This window comes from Anomaloglossus baeobatrachus, chromosome 7 (assembly GCF_048569485.1).
Source record: "Anomaloglossus baeobatrachus isolate aAnoBae1 chromosome 7, aAnoBae1.hap1, whole genome shotgun sequence".
NCBI classification, from domain to species: Eukaryota; Metazoa; Chordata; class Amphibia; order Anura; family Aromobatidae; genus Anomaloglossus; species Anomaloglossus baeobatrachus.
In genome coordinates, this window is record NC_134359.1 from 297285739 (window position 1) to 297304592 (window position 18854).

At 50.1% G+C, this 18854-nt stretch overlaps 1 protein-coding gene across 1 annotated transcript in view; it reads right to left on the reverse strand.

Moving 5' to 3' along the window:
- The window catches only part of LOC142246482 (uncharacterized), a 54452-nt gene that overhangs the window by 17103 nt on the left and 18495 nt on the right, over positions 1-18854 (reverse strand). The window contains exons 4-7 of the mRNA XM_075319544.1: positions 17270-17380; positions 16780-17142; positions 13107-13421; positions 7678-8028 (exon numbers count right to left, since the gene is read on the reverse strand). Coding sequence (XP_075175659.1) covers positions 7678-8028; positions 13107-13421; positions 16780-17142; positions 17270-17380 — 1140 coding nt within the window. The remainder of the gene's footprint in view (positions 1-7677; positions 8029-13106; positions 13422-16779; positions 17143-17269; positions 17381-18854) is intronic.

Consider the following 18854-nt stretch of genomic DNA (forward strand, 5'->3'; position numbering starts at 1 on the left):
GGGTTGCCGCCAGCTGCCGCAGTCTCCGGGCTCGCCACTCTTTCTGCTTCCGCTACAGGGGGCCGCAAGCCAGACGGACCAGCAGCGGCGGGGTGCGCAGGCAGGGAAGACGGAGGCAGTATGGGGGCCAGGGGCAGACCGGGTCCCTCAGCCGCAGCGGCCGGTCCCTCAGGGACACAGGGGCGTGGGTCACTCACCAGCTCCTCCATCATAGCCTCCATCCCGTACACCCGGGCGACCGCAGCTACCTCCTCCACCTCCGCGGTCCACTGCTCCATCAGAAGGCAGATCTGATTCTGGTAGCGCCGGCAGATCCCCGCAGTTCAGGCCCTAAGCCATGCAGCTGTTCCGGGCACCGGCTCCGTCTCTGCGCAGTTGGACGGGGCGGACATGTTGGCAGCGGTACCTTCCAGGAACCAAATATGGCCGCAGAGTCCTGGCGTCCTTGCTTTTATAGCCGCGGTTTACATGCGGCCGGACGCCATCAGTCCCCCCTTAGTCTTTTTTCAGCACCTCCTCTTCAAGGGTGGAGCTTCGGCTTTCGCGTCTCCACTGCTCGAGAAGACGCTCGAGCGGGAAATCTTCGCGCCCAAGATGGTGGCTTCTGAAATTTTTCGGCCGGACACCACCGGCGGGACACAAGGCGCACTTCTGCCAGCCGGCAGAACAGTAAGATCCTGTTTGTGACGCCAAGTTGTCGCGGGCGGGGGGTGCGTTGCTCGACCGCGCTCGCGTCCGGCTGCTGCTGCTGCTCAGTGGCTCGAGTGGTGGGCCGGATCCGGGGACTCGAGTGGCACTCCTCGCCCGTGAGTGAAAGGGGTTGGTCTGGTTTGGGAATTTGGTTCGTGACGCCACCCACGGGTTGTGGTGAGGTTGTGGCACCACCACTGCTGGTGACGGGGTTCCCGGGAGCGTTGTTAGAGAGCAGCTGGGATGTTTTCCTCTCCGTGGGTAGGGGTTGGTGGTCCCGGGGCCCGGTAAGGAGGGGGGAGGAATGCAGGGTAGGTGAGGTGCAGAGTCGCGGGGGCAGCGCGGTGCCAGAGGCACGGTGGTACTCATTCAGCCAATGATGAATACAGAGTCTCCGGTAAAACAAACGGCTGGATGGACGGGTTCCGCAGCCGGCTGCTGTGGTTACTCCTGGTAGGTTGGTGGTGGCTGCCTTTCTCTGCACCTGTTGTGTATCTTCGGTCCCGATGGCTTCCCACCGGTAACCCGCTCCCCAGCTTGGATGTGTGCCGGAGGAGCCCCTTTTGCCCGCAGGCTCTGGCCCTGGGAGCTCTAGCTCTGGCGGTAGCTGCCTCTCCCTGTTCGGTTTGGACGGTTGCCTTCAATCGGGTCTTGGTTGCTAGGAAACCCCGGAGGTTCCCGTCGCTAACGGATTTAACCAGTTTAACTCCTACCTGGTCAGGGTCCGCAGGCCCTGCCGGTTTGTGCTGGCTTCTCTTCGCTCCCCGGTTCGGTACCGGGGGCCCACCGCCCAGCCCCGGCCCTACGGTTCCGCGTCGATAGGCCACTCCTGCAGACGGCCACCACCGTCTACCAACCTTGCTGTATGTACCCGGACACGGTCAGTCTGCTCCTCACTTGCCACTTCACTCCTTCAACTTCACTCTCCCTAACTGATTTCTCACTCTTCTCCCTTCCTTTCCTGCCTCCAGGACTGTGAACTCCTTGGTGGGTGGGGCCAACCGCCTGGCTCCACCCCACCTGGTGTGGACATCAGCCCCTGGAGGGAGGCAACAAGGATTTATGTGTAACTGATGTGCCTATCTCGGGGTGTGGGGTGTGTTGTTGCAGTACCTGTGACGACCTGGCTTGTCCAGGGCGCCACACAGGCGTCCGGTGCTCTGCTCTATGGGACGCTCACTTATGTGCAGCGGTACAGTGCTCCGCTCTATAGAACACTCACCTATGTGCAGGGGTCCGGTGCTACGCTCTATGGGACGCTCACCTATGTGCAGGGGTCCGGTGCTCCGCTCTATGGGACGCTCACTTATGTGCAGGGGTCCGGTGCTCCTCTCTATGGGACACTCACCTATGTGCAGGAGTCCGGTGCTCCGCTCTATGGGACACTCACCTATGTGCAGGGGTCTGGTGCTCCGCTCTATGGGACACTCACCTACAGTATGTGCAGGGGTCCGGTGCTCCGCTCTATAGAACACTCACCTATGTGCAGGGGTCCGGTGCTACGCTCTATGGGACGCTCACCTATGTGCAGGGGTCCGGTGCTACGCTCTATAGAACACTCACCTATGTGCAGGGGTCCGGTGCTACGCTCTATGGGACGCTCACCTATGTGCAGGGGTCCGGTGCTCCGCTCTATGGGACGCTCACTTATGTGCAGGGGTCCGGTGCTCCGCTCTATGGGACACTCACCTATGTGCAGGGGTCCGGTGCTCCGCTCTATAGAACACTCACCTATGTGCAGGGGTCCGGTGCTACGCTCTATGGGACGCTCACCTATGTGCAGGGGTCCGGTGCTCTGCTCTATAGAACACTCACCTATGTGCAGGGGTCCGGTGCTCCGCTCTATGGGACACTCACCTATGTGCAGGGGTCCGGTGCTCTGCTCTATAGAACACTCACCTATGTGCAGGGGTCCGGTGCTCCGCTCTATGGGACACTCACCTATGTGCAGGGGTCCGGTGCTCCGCTCTATGGGACACTCACCTATGTGCAGGGGTCCGGTGCTCCGCTCTATGGGACACTCACCTATGTGCAGGGGTCCGGTGCTCCGCTCTATGGGACACTCACCTATGTGCAGGAGTTCGGTGCTCCGCTCTATGGGACACTCACCTATGTGCAGGGGTCCGGTGCTCCGCTCTATGGGACACTCAAAAAAAAGAGAAAAAAAGGGAACCAGCACGATCTGAAATTGGCATGCATCAAATAAAAAGTGAAAATTCACAAATTTATTCCAACTGTACTATGATAAAAAAATGAGATTTTTAGCAAATAATTGATCAATTTTTTGAGCCACCCCTGCCAACGTCACGGCAAATCTCAATAGGGGGGTCCTACTCTACATTCTGTATTTCATGTGCCATGCGGCCTCCTAGATAAAGTTAAAAGCAGAACCATAATAGAGCACACATACCTGTAACCTGTATATATAACCGCTTCTATGTTGCAAAAAGGCACTTGTGGATAGAGACCAGCCCAGGTCCCAGCATGTGGAGCAAGCTCTGCACCATACCAGGACTATATCAGAACTGATCCTCCCAGTGCCAAACAGCAACCATTGATAAAGGCGGACCAGATCCAAGAATGGTGCTTAATTAGCATTGCCTGTGGAAAGGGGTGAGGTAACTGAGTCTGAACAGCTACCAACAGGAGGAATATATTGCAAACCAAAATCAGGCGTGCATGGTATGGTGTTGGTCAGACACCAGATTTGTCGTAGTTATGCTACAAATTCTGGTGGCCGGTCACCACCATGCCATGCACGCCTGATTTTGGTTTGCTTTGTATTCCTCCTGTTGGTAGCTGTTCAGACTCAGTTACCTCACCCCTTTCCACAGGCAATGCTAATTAAGCACCATCTTGGATCTGGTCCGCCTTTATCAATGGTTGCTGTTTGGCACTGGGAGGATCAGTTCTGATATAGTCCTGGTATGGTGCAGAGCTTGCTCCACATGCTGGGACCTGGGCTGGTCTCTATCCACAAGTGCCTTTTTTGCAACATAGAAGCGGTTATATACAGGTTACAGGTATGTGTGCTCTATTATGGTTCTGCTTTTAACTTTATCTAGGAGGCCGCATGGCACATGAAATACAGAATGTAGAGTAGGACCCCCCTATTGAGATTTGCCGTGACGTTGGCAGGGGTGGCTCAAAAAATTGATCAATTATTTGCTAAAAATCTCATTTTTTTTATTGTAGTACAGTTGGAATAAATCTGTGAATTTTCACTTTTTATATGATGCATGCCAATTTCAGATCGTGCTGGCTCCCCTCTCTCTATGGGACACTCACCTATGTGCAGGGGTCCGGTGCTCCGCTCTATGGGACACTCACCTATGTGCAGGGGTCCGGTGCTCCGCTCTATGGGACACTCACCTATGTGCAGGGGTCCGGTGCTCTGCTCTATGGGACGCTCACCTATGTGCAGGGGTCCGGTGCTCCGCTCTATGGGACGCTCACCTATGTGCAGGGGTCCGGTGCTCCGCTCTATGGGACGCTCACCTATGTGCAGGGGTCCGGTGCTCCGCTCACCTATGTGCAGGGGTCCGGTGCTCTGCTCTATGGGACGCTCACCTATGTGCAGGGGTCCGGTGCTCCGCTCTATGGGACACTCACCTATGTACAGGGGTCTGGTGCTCCGCTCTATGGGACACTCCCCTATGTGCAGGGGTCCGGTGCTCTGCTCTATGGGACACTCACCTATGTACAGGGGTCCGGTGCTCCGCTCTATGGGACACTCACCTATGTGCAGGGGTCCGGTGCTCTGCTTTATGGGACACTCACCTATGTGCAGGGGTCCGGTGCTCTGCTCTATGGGACACTCACCTATGTGCAGGGGTCCGGTGCTCCGCTCTATGGGACACTCACCTACAGTCAGGGCCAGAAATATTTGGACAGTGACACAAGTTTTGTTATTTTAGCTGTTTACAAAAACATGTTCAGAAATACAATTATATATATAATATGGGCTGAAAGTGCACACTCCCAGCTGCAATATGAGAGTTTTCACATCCAAATCGGAGAAAGGGTTTAGGAATCATAGCTCTGTAATGCATAGCCTCCTCTTTTTCAAGGGACCAAAAGTAATTGGACAAGGGACTCTAAGGGCTGCAATTAACTCTGAAGGCGTCTCCCTCGTTAACCTGTAATCAATGAAGTAGTTAAAAGGTCTGGGGTTGATTACAGGTGTGTGGTTTTGCATTTGGAAGCTGTTGCTGTGACCAGACAACATGCGGTCTAAGGAACTCTCAATTGAGGTGAAGCAGAACATCCTGAGGCTGAAAAAAAAGAAAAAACCCATCAGAGAGATAGCAGACATGCTTGGAGTAGCAAAATCAACAGTCGGGTACATTCTGAGAAAAAAGGAATTGACTGGTGAGCTTGGGAACTCAAAAAGGCCTGGGCGTCCACGGATGACAACAGTGGTGGATGATCGCCGCATACTTTCTTTGGTGAAGAAGAACCCGTTCACAACATCAACTGAAGTCCAGAACACTCTCAGTGAAGTAGGTGTATCTGTCTCTAAGTCAACAGTAAAGGGAAGACTCCATGAAAGTAAATACAAAGGGTTCACATCTAGATGCAAACCATTCATCAATTCCAAAAATAGACAGGCCAGAGTTAAATTTGCTGAAAAACACCTCATGAAGCCAGCTCAGTTCTGGAAAAGTATTCTATGGACAGATGAGACAAAGATCAACCTGTACCAGAATGATGGGAAGAAAAAAGTTTGGAGAAGAAAGGGAACGGCACATGATCCAAGGCACACCACATCCTCTGTAAAACATGGTGGAGGCAACGTGATGGCATGGGCATGCATGGCTTTCAATGGCACTGGGTCACTTGTGTTTATTGATGACATAACAGCAGACAAGAGTAGCCGGATGAATTCTGAAGTGTACCGGGATATACTTTCAGCCCAGATTCAGCCAAATGCCGCAAAGTTGATCGGACGGCGCTTCATAGTACAGATGGACAATGACCCCAAGCATACAGCCAAAGCTACCCAGGAGTTCATGAGTGCAAAAAAGTGGAACATTTTGCAATGGCCAAGTCAATCACCAGATCTTAACCCAATTGAGCATGCATTTCACTTGCTCAAATCCAGACTTAAGATGGAAAGACCTACAAACAAGCAAGACCTGAAGGCTGCGGCTGTAAAGGCCTGGCAAAGCATTAAGAAGGAGGAAACCCAGCGTTTGGTGATGTCCATGGGTTCCAGACTTAAGGCAGTGATTGCCTCCAAAGGATTCGCAACAAAATATTGAAAATAAAAATATTTTGTTTGGGTTTGGTTTATTTGTCCAATTACTTTTGACCTCCTAAAATGTGGAGTGTTTGTAAAGAAATGTGACAATTCCTACAATTTCTATCAGATATTTTTGTTCAAACCTTCAAATTAAACGTTACAATCTGCACTTGAATTCTGTTGTAGAGGTTTCATTTCAAATCCAATGTGGTGGCATGCAGAGCCCAACTCGCCAAAATTGTGTCACTGTCCAAAGATTTCTGGACCTAACTGTATGTGCAGGGGTCCGGTGCTCTGCTCTATGGGACACTCACCTATGTGCAGGTGTCCGGTGCTCCGCTCTATGGGACACTCACCTATGTGCAGGGGTCCGGTGCTCCGCTCTATGGGACACTCACCTATGTGCAGGGGTCCGGTGCTCTGCTCTATGGGACACTCACCTATGTGCAGGGGTCCGGTGCTCCGCTCTATGGGACACTCACCTATGTGCAGGGGTCCGGTGCTCCGCTCTATGGGACACTCACCTATGTGCAGGGGTCCGGTGCTCTGCTCTATGGGACACTCACCTATGTGCAGGGGTCCGGTGCTCCGCTCTATGGGACACTCACCTATGTGCAGGGGTCCGGTGCTCCGCTCTATGGGACACTCACCTATGTGCAGGGGTCCGGTGCTCCGCTCTATGGGACACTCACCTATGTGCAGGGGTCCGGTGCTCCGCTCTATGGGACACTCACCTATGTGCAGGGGTCCGGTGCTCTGCTCTATGGGACACTCACCTATGTGCAGGGGTCCGGTGCTCCGCTCTATGGGACACTCACCTATGTGCAGGGGTCCGGTGCTCCGCTCTATGGGACACTCACCTATGTGCAGGGGTCCGGTGCTCCGCTCTATGGGACACTCACCTATGTGCAGGGGTCCGGTGCTCTGCTCTATGGGACACTCACCTATGTGCAGGGGTCCGGTGCTCCGCTCTATGGGACACTCACCTATGTGCAGGGGTCCGGTGCTCCGCTCTATGGGACACTCACCTATGTGCAGGGGTCCGGTGCTCTGCTCTATGGGACACTCACCTATGTGCAGGGGTCCGGTGCTCCGCTCTATGGGACACTCACCTATGTGCAGGGGTCCGGTGCTCCGCTCTATGGGACACTCACCTATGTGCAGGGGTCCGGTGCTCCGCTCTATGGGACACTCACCTATGTGCAGGGGTCCGGTGCTCCGCTCTATGGGACACTCACCTATGTGCAGGGGTCCGGTGCTCTGCTCTATGGGACACTCACCTATGTGCAGGTGTCCGGTGCTCCGCTCTATGGGACACTCACCTATGTGCAGGGGTCCGGTGCTCCGCTCTATGGGACACTCACCTATGTGCAGGGGTCCGGTGCTCTGCTCTATGGGACACTCACCTATGTGCAGGGGTCCGGTGCTCCGCTCTATGGGACACTCACCTATGTGCAGGGGTCCGGTGCTCCGCTCTATGGGACACTCACCTATGTGCAGGGGTCCGGTGCTCTGCTCTATGGGACACTCACCTATGTGCAGGGGTCCGGTGCTCCGCTCTATGGGACACTCACCTATGTGCAGGGGTCCGGTGCTCCGCTCTATGGGACACTCACCTATGTGCAGGGGTCCGGTGCTCCGCTCTATGGGACACTCACCTATGTGCAGGGGTCCGGTGCTCCGCTCTATGGGATACTCACCTATGTGCAGGGGTCCGGTGCTCTGCTCTATGGGACACTCACCTATGTGCAGGGGTCCGGTGCTCCGCTCTATGGGATGCTCCTCGCTCGGATGCTCCACTCTGCAGATGATTTCTGATCCTTCGTCTGAACTTATTATTGGGGTAAAAGTCACTGAAGCTTCACAGGAATAAGTGTGATCTTTCTGCCTCTTCTCGTTCTCTGACATCTTGTACTTTCTGTCTGTCTTTGAGTCTCTGGGCAGAGCGGTGATATTTCCGTCCTTCTTTGTAAACCAGAAAACAGATAGAAGATCAGGGAAATATCTGGAGATATCACAGGTCAGGGTGGCCGCTCTTCCATCTTCCAGCTCAGGGACACGGATATCTCCGACGTGTGGACGCCAGGGAAGATCTGTAACATGGAATTAATGGAATTAATATCGCTATATACAGTAACTGAGTAAAATAAATAAAATGTGGAGGAAGATGCCATTTGCCATGTGTGTCGCCCTGGACAAGCCAGGGGCCACAGGTAACAACACCACCACACCCTACACCCCGGTTAGGCACATCGAAGTCAGAACACAAAATCCTTGTTGCCTTCCCCAGGAGCTGATGTCCACACCAGGGGGTGGGCCAGGCGGTTGGTCTCCACCCACCAAGGAGTTCACAGTCCTGGAGGAGGGAAAACACAGGCAGTCAGAGTGAAGCTAGGGAAGTAAGAGGAGAGATAGAGTTTGGAGGAGGAAAGTGACAGAGAAAGAGCCTGAAGTTGGTCCGGGTGTGTGGCTCGGACAGAACAGTAAGGTTGGCAGACGGTGGTGACCGTCTGCAGTGGAGGCCGATTGGAGTCTGCCATAAGGACCGTGGACGGGTAGTGGCCCGGCGGTACCGGACCGGCATACAAAGAGAAGCCAGCACCAGTGGCAGGGGCCTTTCGGATCACGGCAAGGCTAGGAGTCGCCGTGAATTTGCCAAATCCGTTAGTGAAGGGGACCTCCGGGTTTCCAAACAGCCAAGTCCCGACAGAAGGCAACAGTCCGACCGAGAAGGGGAGACTCCGCCACCGCCAAGTCAACCGTTTCCCAGGGCCAGCGCCTGCCGGCAAAAGGGGCTCCTCCGGCCCATATCCAAGCCGGGGAGCGGGTTACCGGTGGGAACCCATCGCTACCAACACTGAACTTAGGTGCAGGGAGAGACAGTCATCACTAACCTGCAGGGAGGAACAACCGCAGCCGTCCGTGGGAACCGTCCATACAGCCGCTTGTTTTACCGTGAACTGTGTCATCATCATTGGCTGTGTGAGTACCCCCGTGCCGTACGGCACAGCGCTGCCCCTGCGACCCTGCACCTCACCAGGCCCCGCAACCCGCCTGCCATCATCAATCCCTACCCCCTCACCGGGCCCCAGGACAACCAACCCCCTACCCACGGAGGGGAGAACTAACATCCAGGCTGCTCCCTGTCACCGCTCCCGGGATCCCCGTCCAGAGCAGCGGTGGTGTCCACACAATCACCACAACCGTGGGTGGCGTCACGGACAATATCCCCAAAACCCAAACCACCCCTTTTCACTCACGGGCGAGGAGCGCCGCTCGAGTCCCCGGGATCCGGCCCATCACTCCAGCCACCGAGCAGCAGCGGCCGCAGATCAGCGGCAGCCGGACCCGAGCAGTGGGAGAGTGCGGCGTCCCCTCCTCCGCCCACGACACCATGGATTCGGTGTAAGAAGCTCAGACATGAAGTGTGAGAAAGCAATGAAGAGCAAAATGGGAAGATGTTCTAGAAAAATGTTAGTGCCCCCTTCACTTTCATTATACTCATACCTACAAGTACTGAGCACCTGAGCATGGTAGTGCCCGCTCAGCACTAGTTATGAGTACCGAGCACCTGAGCATGGTAGTGCCCGCTCATCACTAGTTACCAGTACCGAGCACCTGAGCATGGTAGTGCCCGCTCATCACTAGTTACGAGTACTGAGCACCTGAGCATGGTAGTGCCCGCTCATCACTAGTTACCAGTACAGAGCACCTGAGCATGGTAGTGCCCGCTCATCACTAGTTACCAGTACCGAGCACCTGAGCATGTTAGTGCCCGCTCATCACTAGTTACCAGTACAGAGCACCTGAGCATGGTAGTGCCCGCTCATCACTAGTTACCAGTACTGAGCACCCGAGCATGGTAGTGCCCGCTCATCACTAGTTACCAGTACTGAGCACCCGAGCATGGTAGTGCCCGCTCATCACTAGTTACAAGTACTGAGCACCTGAGCATGGTAGTGCCCGCTCATCACTAGTTACGAGTACTGAGCACCTGAGCATGGTAGTGCCCGCTCATCACTAGTTACGAGTACAGAGCACCTGAGCATGGTAGTGCCCGCTCATCACTAGTTACGAGTACTGAGCACCTGAGCATGGTAGTGCCCGCTCATCACTAGTTACGAGTACTGAGCACCTGAGCATGTTAGTGCCCGCTCATCACTAGTTATGAGTACTGAGCACCTGAGCATGGTAGTGCCTGCTCATCACTAGTTACGAGTACCGAGCACCTGAGCATGGTAGTGCCCACTCATCACTAGTTACGAGTACCGAGCACCTGAGCATGTTAGTGCCCGCTCATCACTAGTTACGAGTACCGAGCACCTGAGCATGGTAGTGCCCGCTCATCACTAGTTACAAGTACCGAGTACCTGAGCATGGTAGTGCCCAGTCATCACTAGTTACGAGTACCGAGTACCTGAGCATGGTAGTGCCCGCTCATCACTAGTTACGAGTACCGAGTACCAGAGCATGGTGGTGCCCACTCATCACTAGTTACGAGTACCGAGCTCCTGAGCATGTTAGTGCCCGCTCATCACTAGTTACGAGCACCTGAGCATGTTAGTGCCCGCTCATCACTAGTTACGAGCACCTGAGCATGTTAGTGCCCGCTCATCACTAGTTACTAATGAAGGACAAGAGTTTTATTTCTGTAATTGGTGAAATTGGGTAAATCTTGTGCTACATCCAGTTAGAGATCTTTCTAAAATCAATTTGTCTACCTAAATGAGTATATCTGGGATGTGACGTCTCAGGCGCACCAATTCTAACAGTGAATATAAGTGTGTGTTTACATACAGGATATTTTCTGAGGCGTTTAAAAAAAACAAGAGTTTTCAAAGAGACAGTGATTCAGGAAACACTTTTTTATGGAGGAGTTTTTCTTTTCCGGAAGAGGTTTGGAAATATTTTAGAATTTTATTTTATTTTTTTCCCTGAAACATTCTTTACAGCGTTTTATTTGTATGCGGCCTAAGTTGGAGCGGATTCCTCCCACTTTTTTCCCACCAAGTGTTTTTCAGATCCGCTCTCACTAGGTAACAACTCTTACCAGCACTGGCGTTGTTACAACAGCTTTTCCTATAAAAATGGAGTGTTACATATTACATGCCAGCCATTAAAGGGAAATTGTTGACAGATTTTTGCTACCTGATCTGAGAGCAGAATAACATAGAAAGAGAAACACTGATTCCAGTGATGCGTCACTTACTTGGCTGTGGGCTGTAGTTTTTAGAAAAGCATTGTTTTATCAGCAGTAGATTATCATTACAGGACTACTAAACCTGCTGCCATGTTGTCCAAATATGCCCCCACCACTAATAGGCAGCTTTGTGCCTATGCAGAGTGTACACAGAAAGTTGCCAATCAGTGGTGCAGGCGGGGTTATACAGGGCTCAGCATTCAGAGAACTGGTGGATCTGTGTGAACTGAAGGGGTTACTATGAGAATACAGCAGGTCGCAGATCAGGAACAAAACCAGACAATTTCGGGGAACTAGGTTTTTATGATCAAATTGGATTGGGATAAGTAATGCAAAGTATTTTGTAGCGATTATCACAGACCAAGTATAACATACACCCGGCCACGAATGACCGGGACCACTGTGCTGCCGCAATGATGTTTTCTAATGTATTTGGAGATCTCGGGACAATTTGCCCAACAGGCTCTCGGCCTAGTACAAGAGCGCAGTTGCTACTGTATATGCGCGGTGAGGAAGGATCACTGGGAGTACGGAAGGACCTGTCTATGGGTCAGCACATTGGCTTACAAACAACACTTCTAACCTCCCCTTCCCCTGTACCCACAGCAGCAGCAGGCGGCTACCCGGGGCCAAATGATAACAGTAATTGCAGTTTTACCAGAGAACAAGCTCGGTTCCTGTCAAAATGGCTGCAGCCTATCTAAACTAGTTTGGTGCCAAAACTAACGGATGTGTACACACTTCCCACCAAGAATGTTCACGCGGTGCCTGAACTCAGGATGTAGGTTCTACTTCTGCGGTACAGGAATGACAGGCTGGAAGGTGGTATCGGTAGATTCCAACAAGTATCTGTATCTTCGGTGGCCAACAACCATCCGGAAAGAGTCACCACAGGAACCGGTTGAGCAAAGGGGTTTCATGCTGGCAACTCCCGGGGATCTCTTCTGGAATACATTTCTCAGTATGGCGGCAAATGCTGCTTTCCTGACGTGGCACTAATGCCACTCAGAACACAATCTGTATCAGAGCTACCACTCTCAATAAACGGGCTGAGAGCAGCTCACCATACATCTGCGCTCTGCGGGCCTGGTCCACACACTGACCTGTACCTGACCACGCAGAGTCTCTTGTCCAGCCTGCACAGAGGCCCCTCTGGTGGACGGGAGGAGGCACTGCAGATATCAGCTCCACAGTCTCACATCAGATAAAACTGTGATTCAATTAAAATTGCAGCAAGCAGCCTAGTAACTGATACCTCTCTAGAATCAGGGTCTCTGTCCAGCCTTCATGTTGCTCTTAGAAGGGAGAGAAAAATCCTGCTGGTCCTTTTTAACCTATCTAAAAATACCTAAATTTAGCCCTTACTTTTCCAGTGTAGGCTCTCCACCTCTCCTGGCTTTGATTTCAGGACTCCATGACAGGTCTACATCATTCTAATGCTGCAGCCAATCACTGGGATTAGCAGTGATACCAATGTAGACAGCACAAGAATGCGGAGCCTACTGATTGACTGCAGTGGTCACATGCTGTTACTATATCATCACTGAAACAGCCTTGAAAAGAAACAAAAGGGGCAATAGCAGAGAGAGAGGTAGTGCTGGAGAGGCAAAGGGGGTATATTATTTTTATAGAACAGTAAGCCTAGAATCAAAAAATAAACTGGAAATCTCCTGTAACCCGAGGATCCCTCCTCTATCACCTTCACCAGCCCCAAAATGGGCACAGGGACTGAAACGCTGCTGTTATGGGGGAAGAAAAGTCACCTTTTTTCAATATATTACCTGTGGAGTGCCGCTTTTGATATTTTTTAGATAGATCGATAGATTCGATAGATCGCTAGAGTAGATAGATCGATAGATTACATAAATAGATTAGATCGATTAGATTAGATTAGATATATGGATTGATAAATTAGCTAGATAGATCGATATAGTAGATAGATCGATAGGCTAGATTAGATAGATATCTTACCTCTGATGGTCACTGTTCTTGTCTCCGGTGTCTTCAGACTTTCGTGTTCCCACTTTACAATGATTTTCATCTCTGGATCTGTGAATTGATCACCAGGAATCCATACGACATTGGAGACCTCATATGTGGCATTATTGTCCCTTGTACTGATTGTCTCCTTAGGTGATAATAGATATTCACCAGCCGTATCTTTCCAGAGCCAGGAGATGTTTATATCTTTAGGGTAAAACGTCTGTAGATTCAGAGAGAATTGAACACGAGATGAATAATAATCCTCCATAGTGATGTGTATAGGAGCCGACATCTGGGGTTTACCTGGAACAGAAGAAGCAGAAGTTTGGGGCAATGTCTGTATTTGGAGTCACGGATGACATGTTACATCCCTCCTGTATGGATGATATAATTTACTTATTTAAAGAACAGTTGCAAAGAAATTACAGCAAATTACTCTTTGCTTAATCGGCTTCCAGGCTACAAGAACTCTTCATAGCAAAAAGTAGAGCCAAGCTCAGGAGAACATCTTCTGATAAAATATGTGTGTGCATGGTGGCTGTGTGGGCCAGCGTAGAAGATGGGCACTAGACTCCTGAGATTGAAAGCAGGCTCCTGTGTGTTTACTTGTTAATTAAATCTGTACTCCCCCCTACTATCCACAAGACTCATTTCATTATTGATATCAATTTTGGGTGACTACCTCAGTTATATGGTGTTACAATAGACAGGTAGCTTTATCACTGTCTTTTCTTGCTTTCCTATCTTGACCAATGAGCCCAACTGTAAAGCTGGGTTCACACTAAACGACAGCGACAACGACGTCGCTGTTACGTCACCATTTTCGGTGACGTAACAGCGACCTTGTAAGTCGCTGTTATGATCGCTGCTTAGCTGTCAAACACAGCAGAAGCAGCGATCATAAGGTCGCTGTGCTACATGTGCAGAGAGCAGGGAGCCGCGCTTAGCGCTGGCTCCTTGCTCTCCTGCAGCACACATCGGGTTAATTAACCCGATGTGTGCTGCAGCTACATGTCACAGTGCAGAGAGCAGGGAGCCGCGCGCACTGCTTAGCGCTGGCTCCTTGCTCTCCTTGCTACAGTATGCATCGGGTTAATTACCCGATGCATACTGCAGCCACATGTCACAGTGCAGGAGCCGGCACTGGCAGCAAGAGCGGAGGCTGGTAACCAGCGTAAACATCGGGTAACCAGGGAAAGGTCTTCCCTTGGTTACCCGATGTTTACGCTGGTTACAGCTTACCGCAGCTGCCAGTGCCGGCTCCTGATCGCTTCATTTCGTCGCTCTCTCGCTGTCACACACAGCGATGTGTGTGTCACAGCAGGAGAGCGACGACCAAAAAATGAAGCTGGACATTCAGCAACGACCGGCGACCTCACAGCAGGGGCCAGGTCGTTGCTGGATGTCACACACAGCGACAGCGACGGGACGTCGCTGCAACGTCACAGAAAATGGTGACGTAGCAGCGACGTCGTTGTCGTCGTCGTTATGTGTGACACCAGCTTAACTCCATAGTCTTTAGCATTTTTATGGTGGCCATTGAGAGGACTTCTTTTGATGCATCTCCACTTAATACTGATGGAGACCAATAAAGTTGTCTTTAGTTTCTTTCATATGCTCTAACCCCTTAGAAGCCGTGGACACTAGCAAGGTGTTCTGTCAACTCATGCCATCCCAGAAAAACAATCGTGATAGCCGATGCTTTCCTACTAAACCTAAAGGGGAAATTAAACAAAAAATACTAAATATTAGAGAATGTCATAACATAGAGAAAAAACTATCACTTCTATCTTGAATACACAACAGAGTCATCACACTGGTGGTCCCCACCTGCTCTGCCGTGGTGTTATTCCATCCATCATTCACTTGACCTTTGGAACCAATGACTGGCTACAGCAGCCACATGCCATCCATGCAAGTATCACCACTTAGGCTAGTGATCGACTGCAATGGTTAAGTAAATGATGACCTTCATGCTATTATTGCATGGCTGCTGGAGACCACTAGATAACCAGTGTTGATGTGGCTTAGTATTGTTGGTAGTTTATGGTTATTTCTTTACTTTATAACCTAGAGACCATCCCGATTGGGTACACCTTGTCGTGGTGGGTTGGTTGTAACAAACAGTTAGGCCTGGGTATGATCTGCTCTGCTTATTTTGTGGCCTGCTGGCATGTTGTGAGAGGAACTACTAGAAATAGGACCATCCACATTGGGTGCAGCTGTGAGAGTGCTAAGGGAGGTAGTCACGGGCAAGACGCAGTTCTTGGATGCCCTGGCACAACACGGGGGTTGCGGTCCTGGCTTGGTCAGTGGTCTTGTGTGGTGCAGGTCATACCTTTCAGCAGGTCGCTGTTGCCTTGGCGAAGCAGGACCATTTCATGGAGCAGACAGACACAAGGACAAACAGTTTTTTTCAGTTTCTTTAGTTGTGAGATAGCTGCTGGCACAAAGCTTAAACGTTTTCACAATCTAGTTTTAGATGACCATCAGGGACTATGCTGTTGTGTACCTTTCCTCTCAGCACCTTCTCTTCTTCTCCCATAACATTGGAGTAGCTACAGGGTGTCGGTTCACTATGGCAAGGATCGAGCAGCAAACACTCTCTCAAACACTTCCTGATGAAAGTCTCCTCTCCTGTTGGGAGATTAGGGCAGGAGGTACGCCATAGCTCCAGCAAAGATCTCTAAGCTTGCAGTCACCAACAAAGGTTGTGCACGGGAAGGTTGTTCTGTCACACACCAGTGATGGTAAGCCCATATCTCTAAGACTAAGGGGCCTGGCCGACCGTCTGTACTCTGTTGGAAGTATAGGACTGCTCATTAACGGGTATTTTCTAACCCTCCAGATGTTCCATCCGAAGCTATAGTCTTCACAGAGGTTCATGCTGTCTCACTCAAGTCTCTACGTTGAGGATGCCATAAGTCCATAAAATGCAGCCTTCAGCACTATATGACTTGTATGGCCATACTAGTCATTGGGGAAACCTAATCTAACTTCTAATGGTAAACAGTCACTTACCCTATGACCTAGCCACAATGGGCTAGTCACACAGCTTAACCAGTACTTGCTCTTCAGTCTATTGCCGTGCAAGATGTAGAACTGTAAATCTACATTACAGTTCTCCATCTTACAAATGCAGTAAGTTCCTATGCATCTTATCCTAAATCCTACATAACAATCCCATACCTTATTACAATACTATACATTACATTACTATCACATAATACAATACAAGACATTGGCATGATTGGTGTCTTCAGGGACAGGAACCCGACCATCTCCTTACACACCTTGCCATGGTGGGATGGCTTTTACGGTCTCTTGATCAAAATAATGCCAACTATGTCACCTTTTTTTTTTTTTTCTTCTTGTGCTATTACAATTTACTTTTTTTCTTACTGCAGGTTATTTGCTCATTTGTTAAAAAAAAAAAAATCATAAAGACCCCTTAAATCTATTATGTGTAATTAGGGTCCTCACTATGCAGTAAGTTTTCTTGGCGTCCCCCCTCTAGTCTCTGTGATACAGGAAATGTTCTTACTTTCTAGTCGTTTTTATCTTTTTTTTTTTATTATTTAAGTATTGTCTTTCTTCCCCAATGACTGAATCGTATAATAAAAACTGTTATATAATATGTCATATAAAAGTCAGATCTCACCATAAATCCTCTTGCGGTGAAACGTCTTCTCGTCCTTTTGGTGACCAGAGACTCCTCTACAGATGAAGGTGGCGTCTTTATGCCTCTCCATATGGGGGATGAAGCTCAGTGATGATGAATACTGACGTCCCTCCCGTTGTGATCTGATCACATAGGATGTGTCCAGTAAACTCTCCTCCTCTTCTTCTGGATGTCCTCTCATCTGAGACGTCTGGATCTCCTGCTCCTCTCCAGCTCTACTTATCAGCCAAGTCACACACAGATCCTCGGGGGCGTCATATACTGTGCAGTACAGGACGGCCTCCTCTCCAGCAATCAGCTTAGGAGGAGCCACAATGTCTCCTACTGTGAGTGGTCCCTTATCTGTCACAATTGTATAAAATGATGACATTTTAAATTTATAGGAAATAAAATAAATAATCACTGTAGATTAGTGTTTTATATGGTAACATGGACTCATTGGAAAGTCCCATTAGTGTCTTTACATCACCTTTCCTCTTATTCAGTTTTTGTCTCCACCACAGAACACCAGCAGTGATGATGATTATCAGTATAACAGCAAGGACAGAACAGGCAGCGATGATCCCGGCCGAGCTTCTGTCTGTAGAAATGGAAGAATAAATAATTATAAAGAGAAAGTCTTCTACATGACATAGGGATATTCCAATAGTCCAATTATTTCATGTCAGAACCTGTTGCTTGGACAGATTTGCCACCACATTATGGACTTTGACTTCTGGAGCTAAGAGAGAGGAGAGCGAGAGATTGTTTCATCCTTTCTGCCTAGGTAAATGGTCAATATGTTATATTAATAATAATTATATCATCGTCCTGGGAGTTGAAAGGGAAAACAGTAATTCCAAGGTGGTAAGGATATGAGAAACCTTTGGAAGCCAACTGAAGTCCACCTCATCGAGAATCTGCTGGTCAAGAAAATGTAAGAAAGGACAGAGGCCTTAAGATCAGGAAAACTTGAAGGTGACCCAATGTGTCGGTATAGAGGAGCTCGATACAGTTAGGGGGGCTTTACACGTTGCGACATCGCTACCGATATATCGTCTGGGTCACGTCGTTAGTGACTTCACATCCAGCGCCGGTAGCGAAATCCTAGGTGCGACGATGAACGAGCACAGAAGCGTACAATATCGCTGATCTGTGTAACGTCGTTCATTTCCATAATGTCAGTTCGACCGCAGGTAAGATGATGTTTGTCGTTCCTGCAGCTCCACACATCGCTGTGTGTGACACCGCAGGAGCAACAAACATCTCCTTACCTGCGTCCACCGGCAAAGCGGAAGGGAGAAGGTGGGCGGGATGTTATGTCCCACTCATCTCCGCCCCTCCGCTTCTATTGGCCGGCCAATTAGTGACGTCTCGGTGACGTCGCTGTGACGCCGAACTCACCTCCCCCTTGAAGGAGCGATTGTTCGGCAGTCACAGCGACGTCGCCGAGCAGGTATGTGCGTGTAAAGCTGCCGTAGCGATAATGTTCGCAACGGCAGCAATCACCACATATCGCATGTGCAACGGGGGCGGGTACTATCGCGCTGAACATCGCTAGCAATTGCTAGCGATGTCGCAACGTGTAAAGCCAGCCTTCGTGTCAGACCAACAACTTCAAAGGGTTAACCCACCAACAACATGTATCGCCTATCCACAGGAGAACGGAATGGAGTCATGTCCGTGCACATAAACAATTCTATTAACACAAGGCTGTGAGGAGCACAGAATTCACATAATCATATAGGGTCCTAAACATAGATTTATCATTTACCTTGTGGAGATTTGAAAATGTTACTATTTAACAAACCTTTTTAATAGAATGTCACCAGGTTTTTGATAAACCATCTGAGAGTAGCATGATGTAGGGCAGAGACCCTGATTCCAGCGATGTCATTTACTGTGCTGCTTGTTGCAGTTTTGATAAAATCCCTATTTGATATGCTACAGATAAAATAGTTCTCTGAATGTTGACCTCTGTATAACCCCACCCACACACCACTGATTGGCCAATATTTGTGTACACTGTTCATAGGCAGAAAGCTGCCTAGCAGAGGTGGGGGCAGGGTTATACA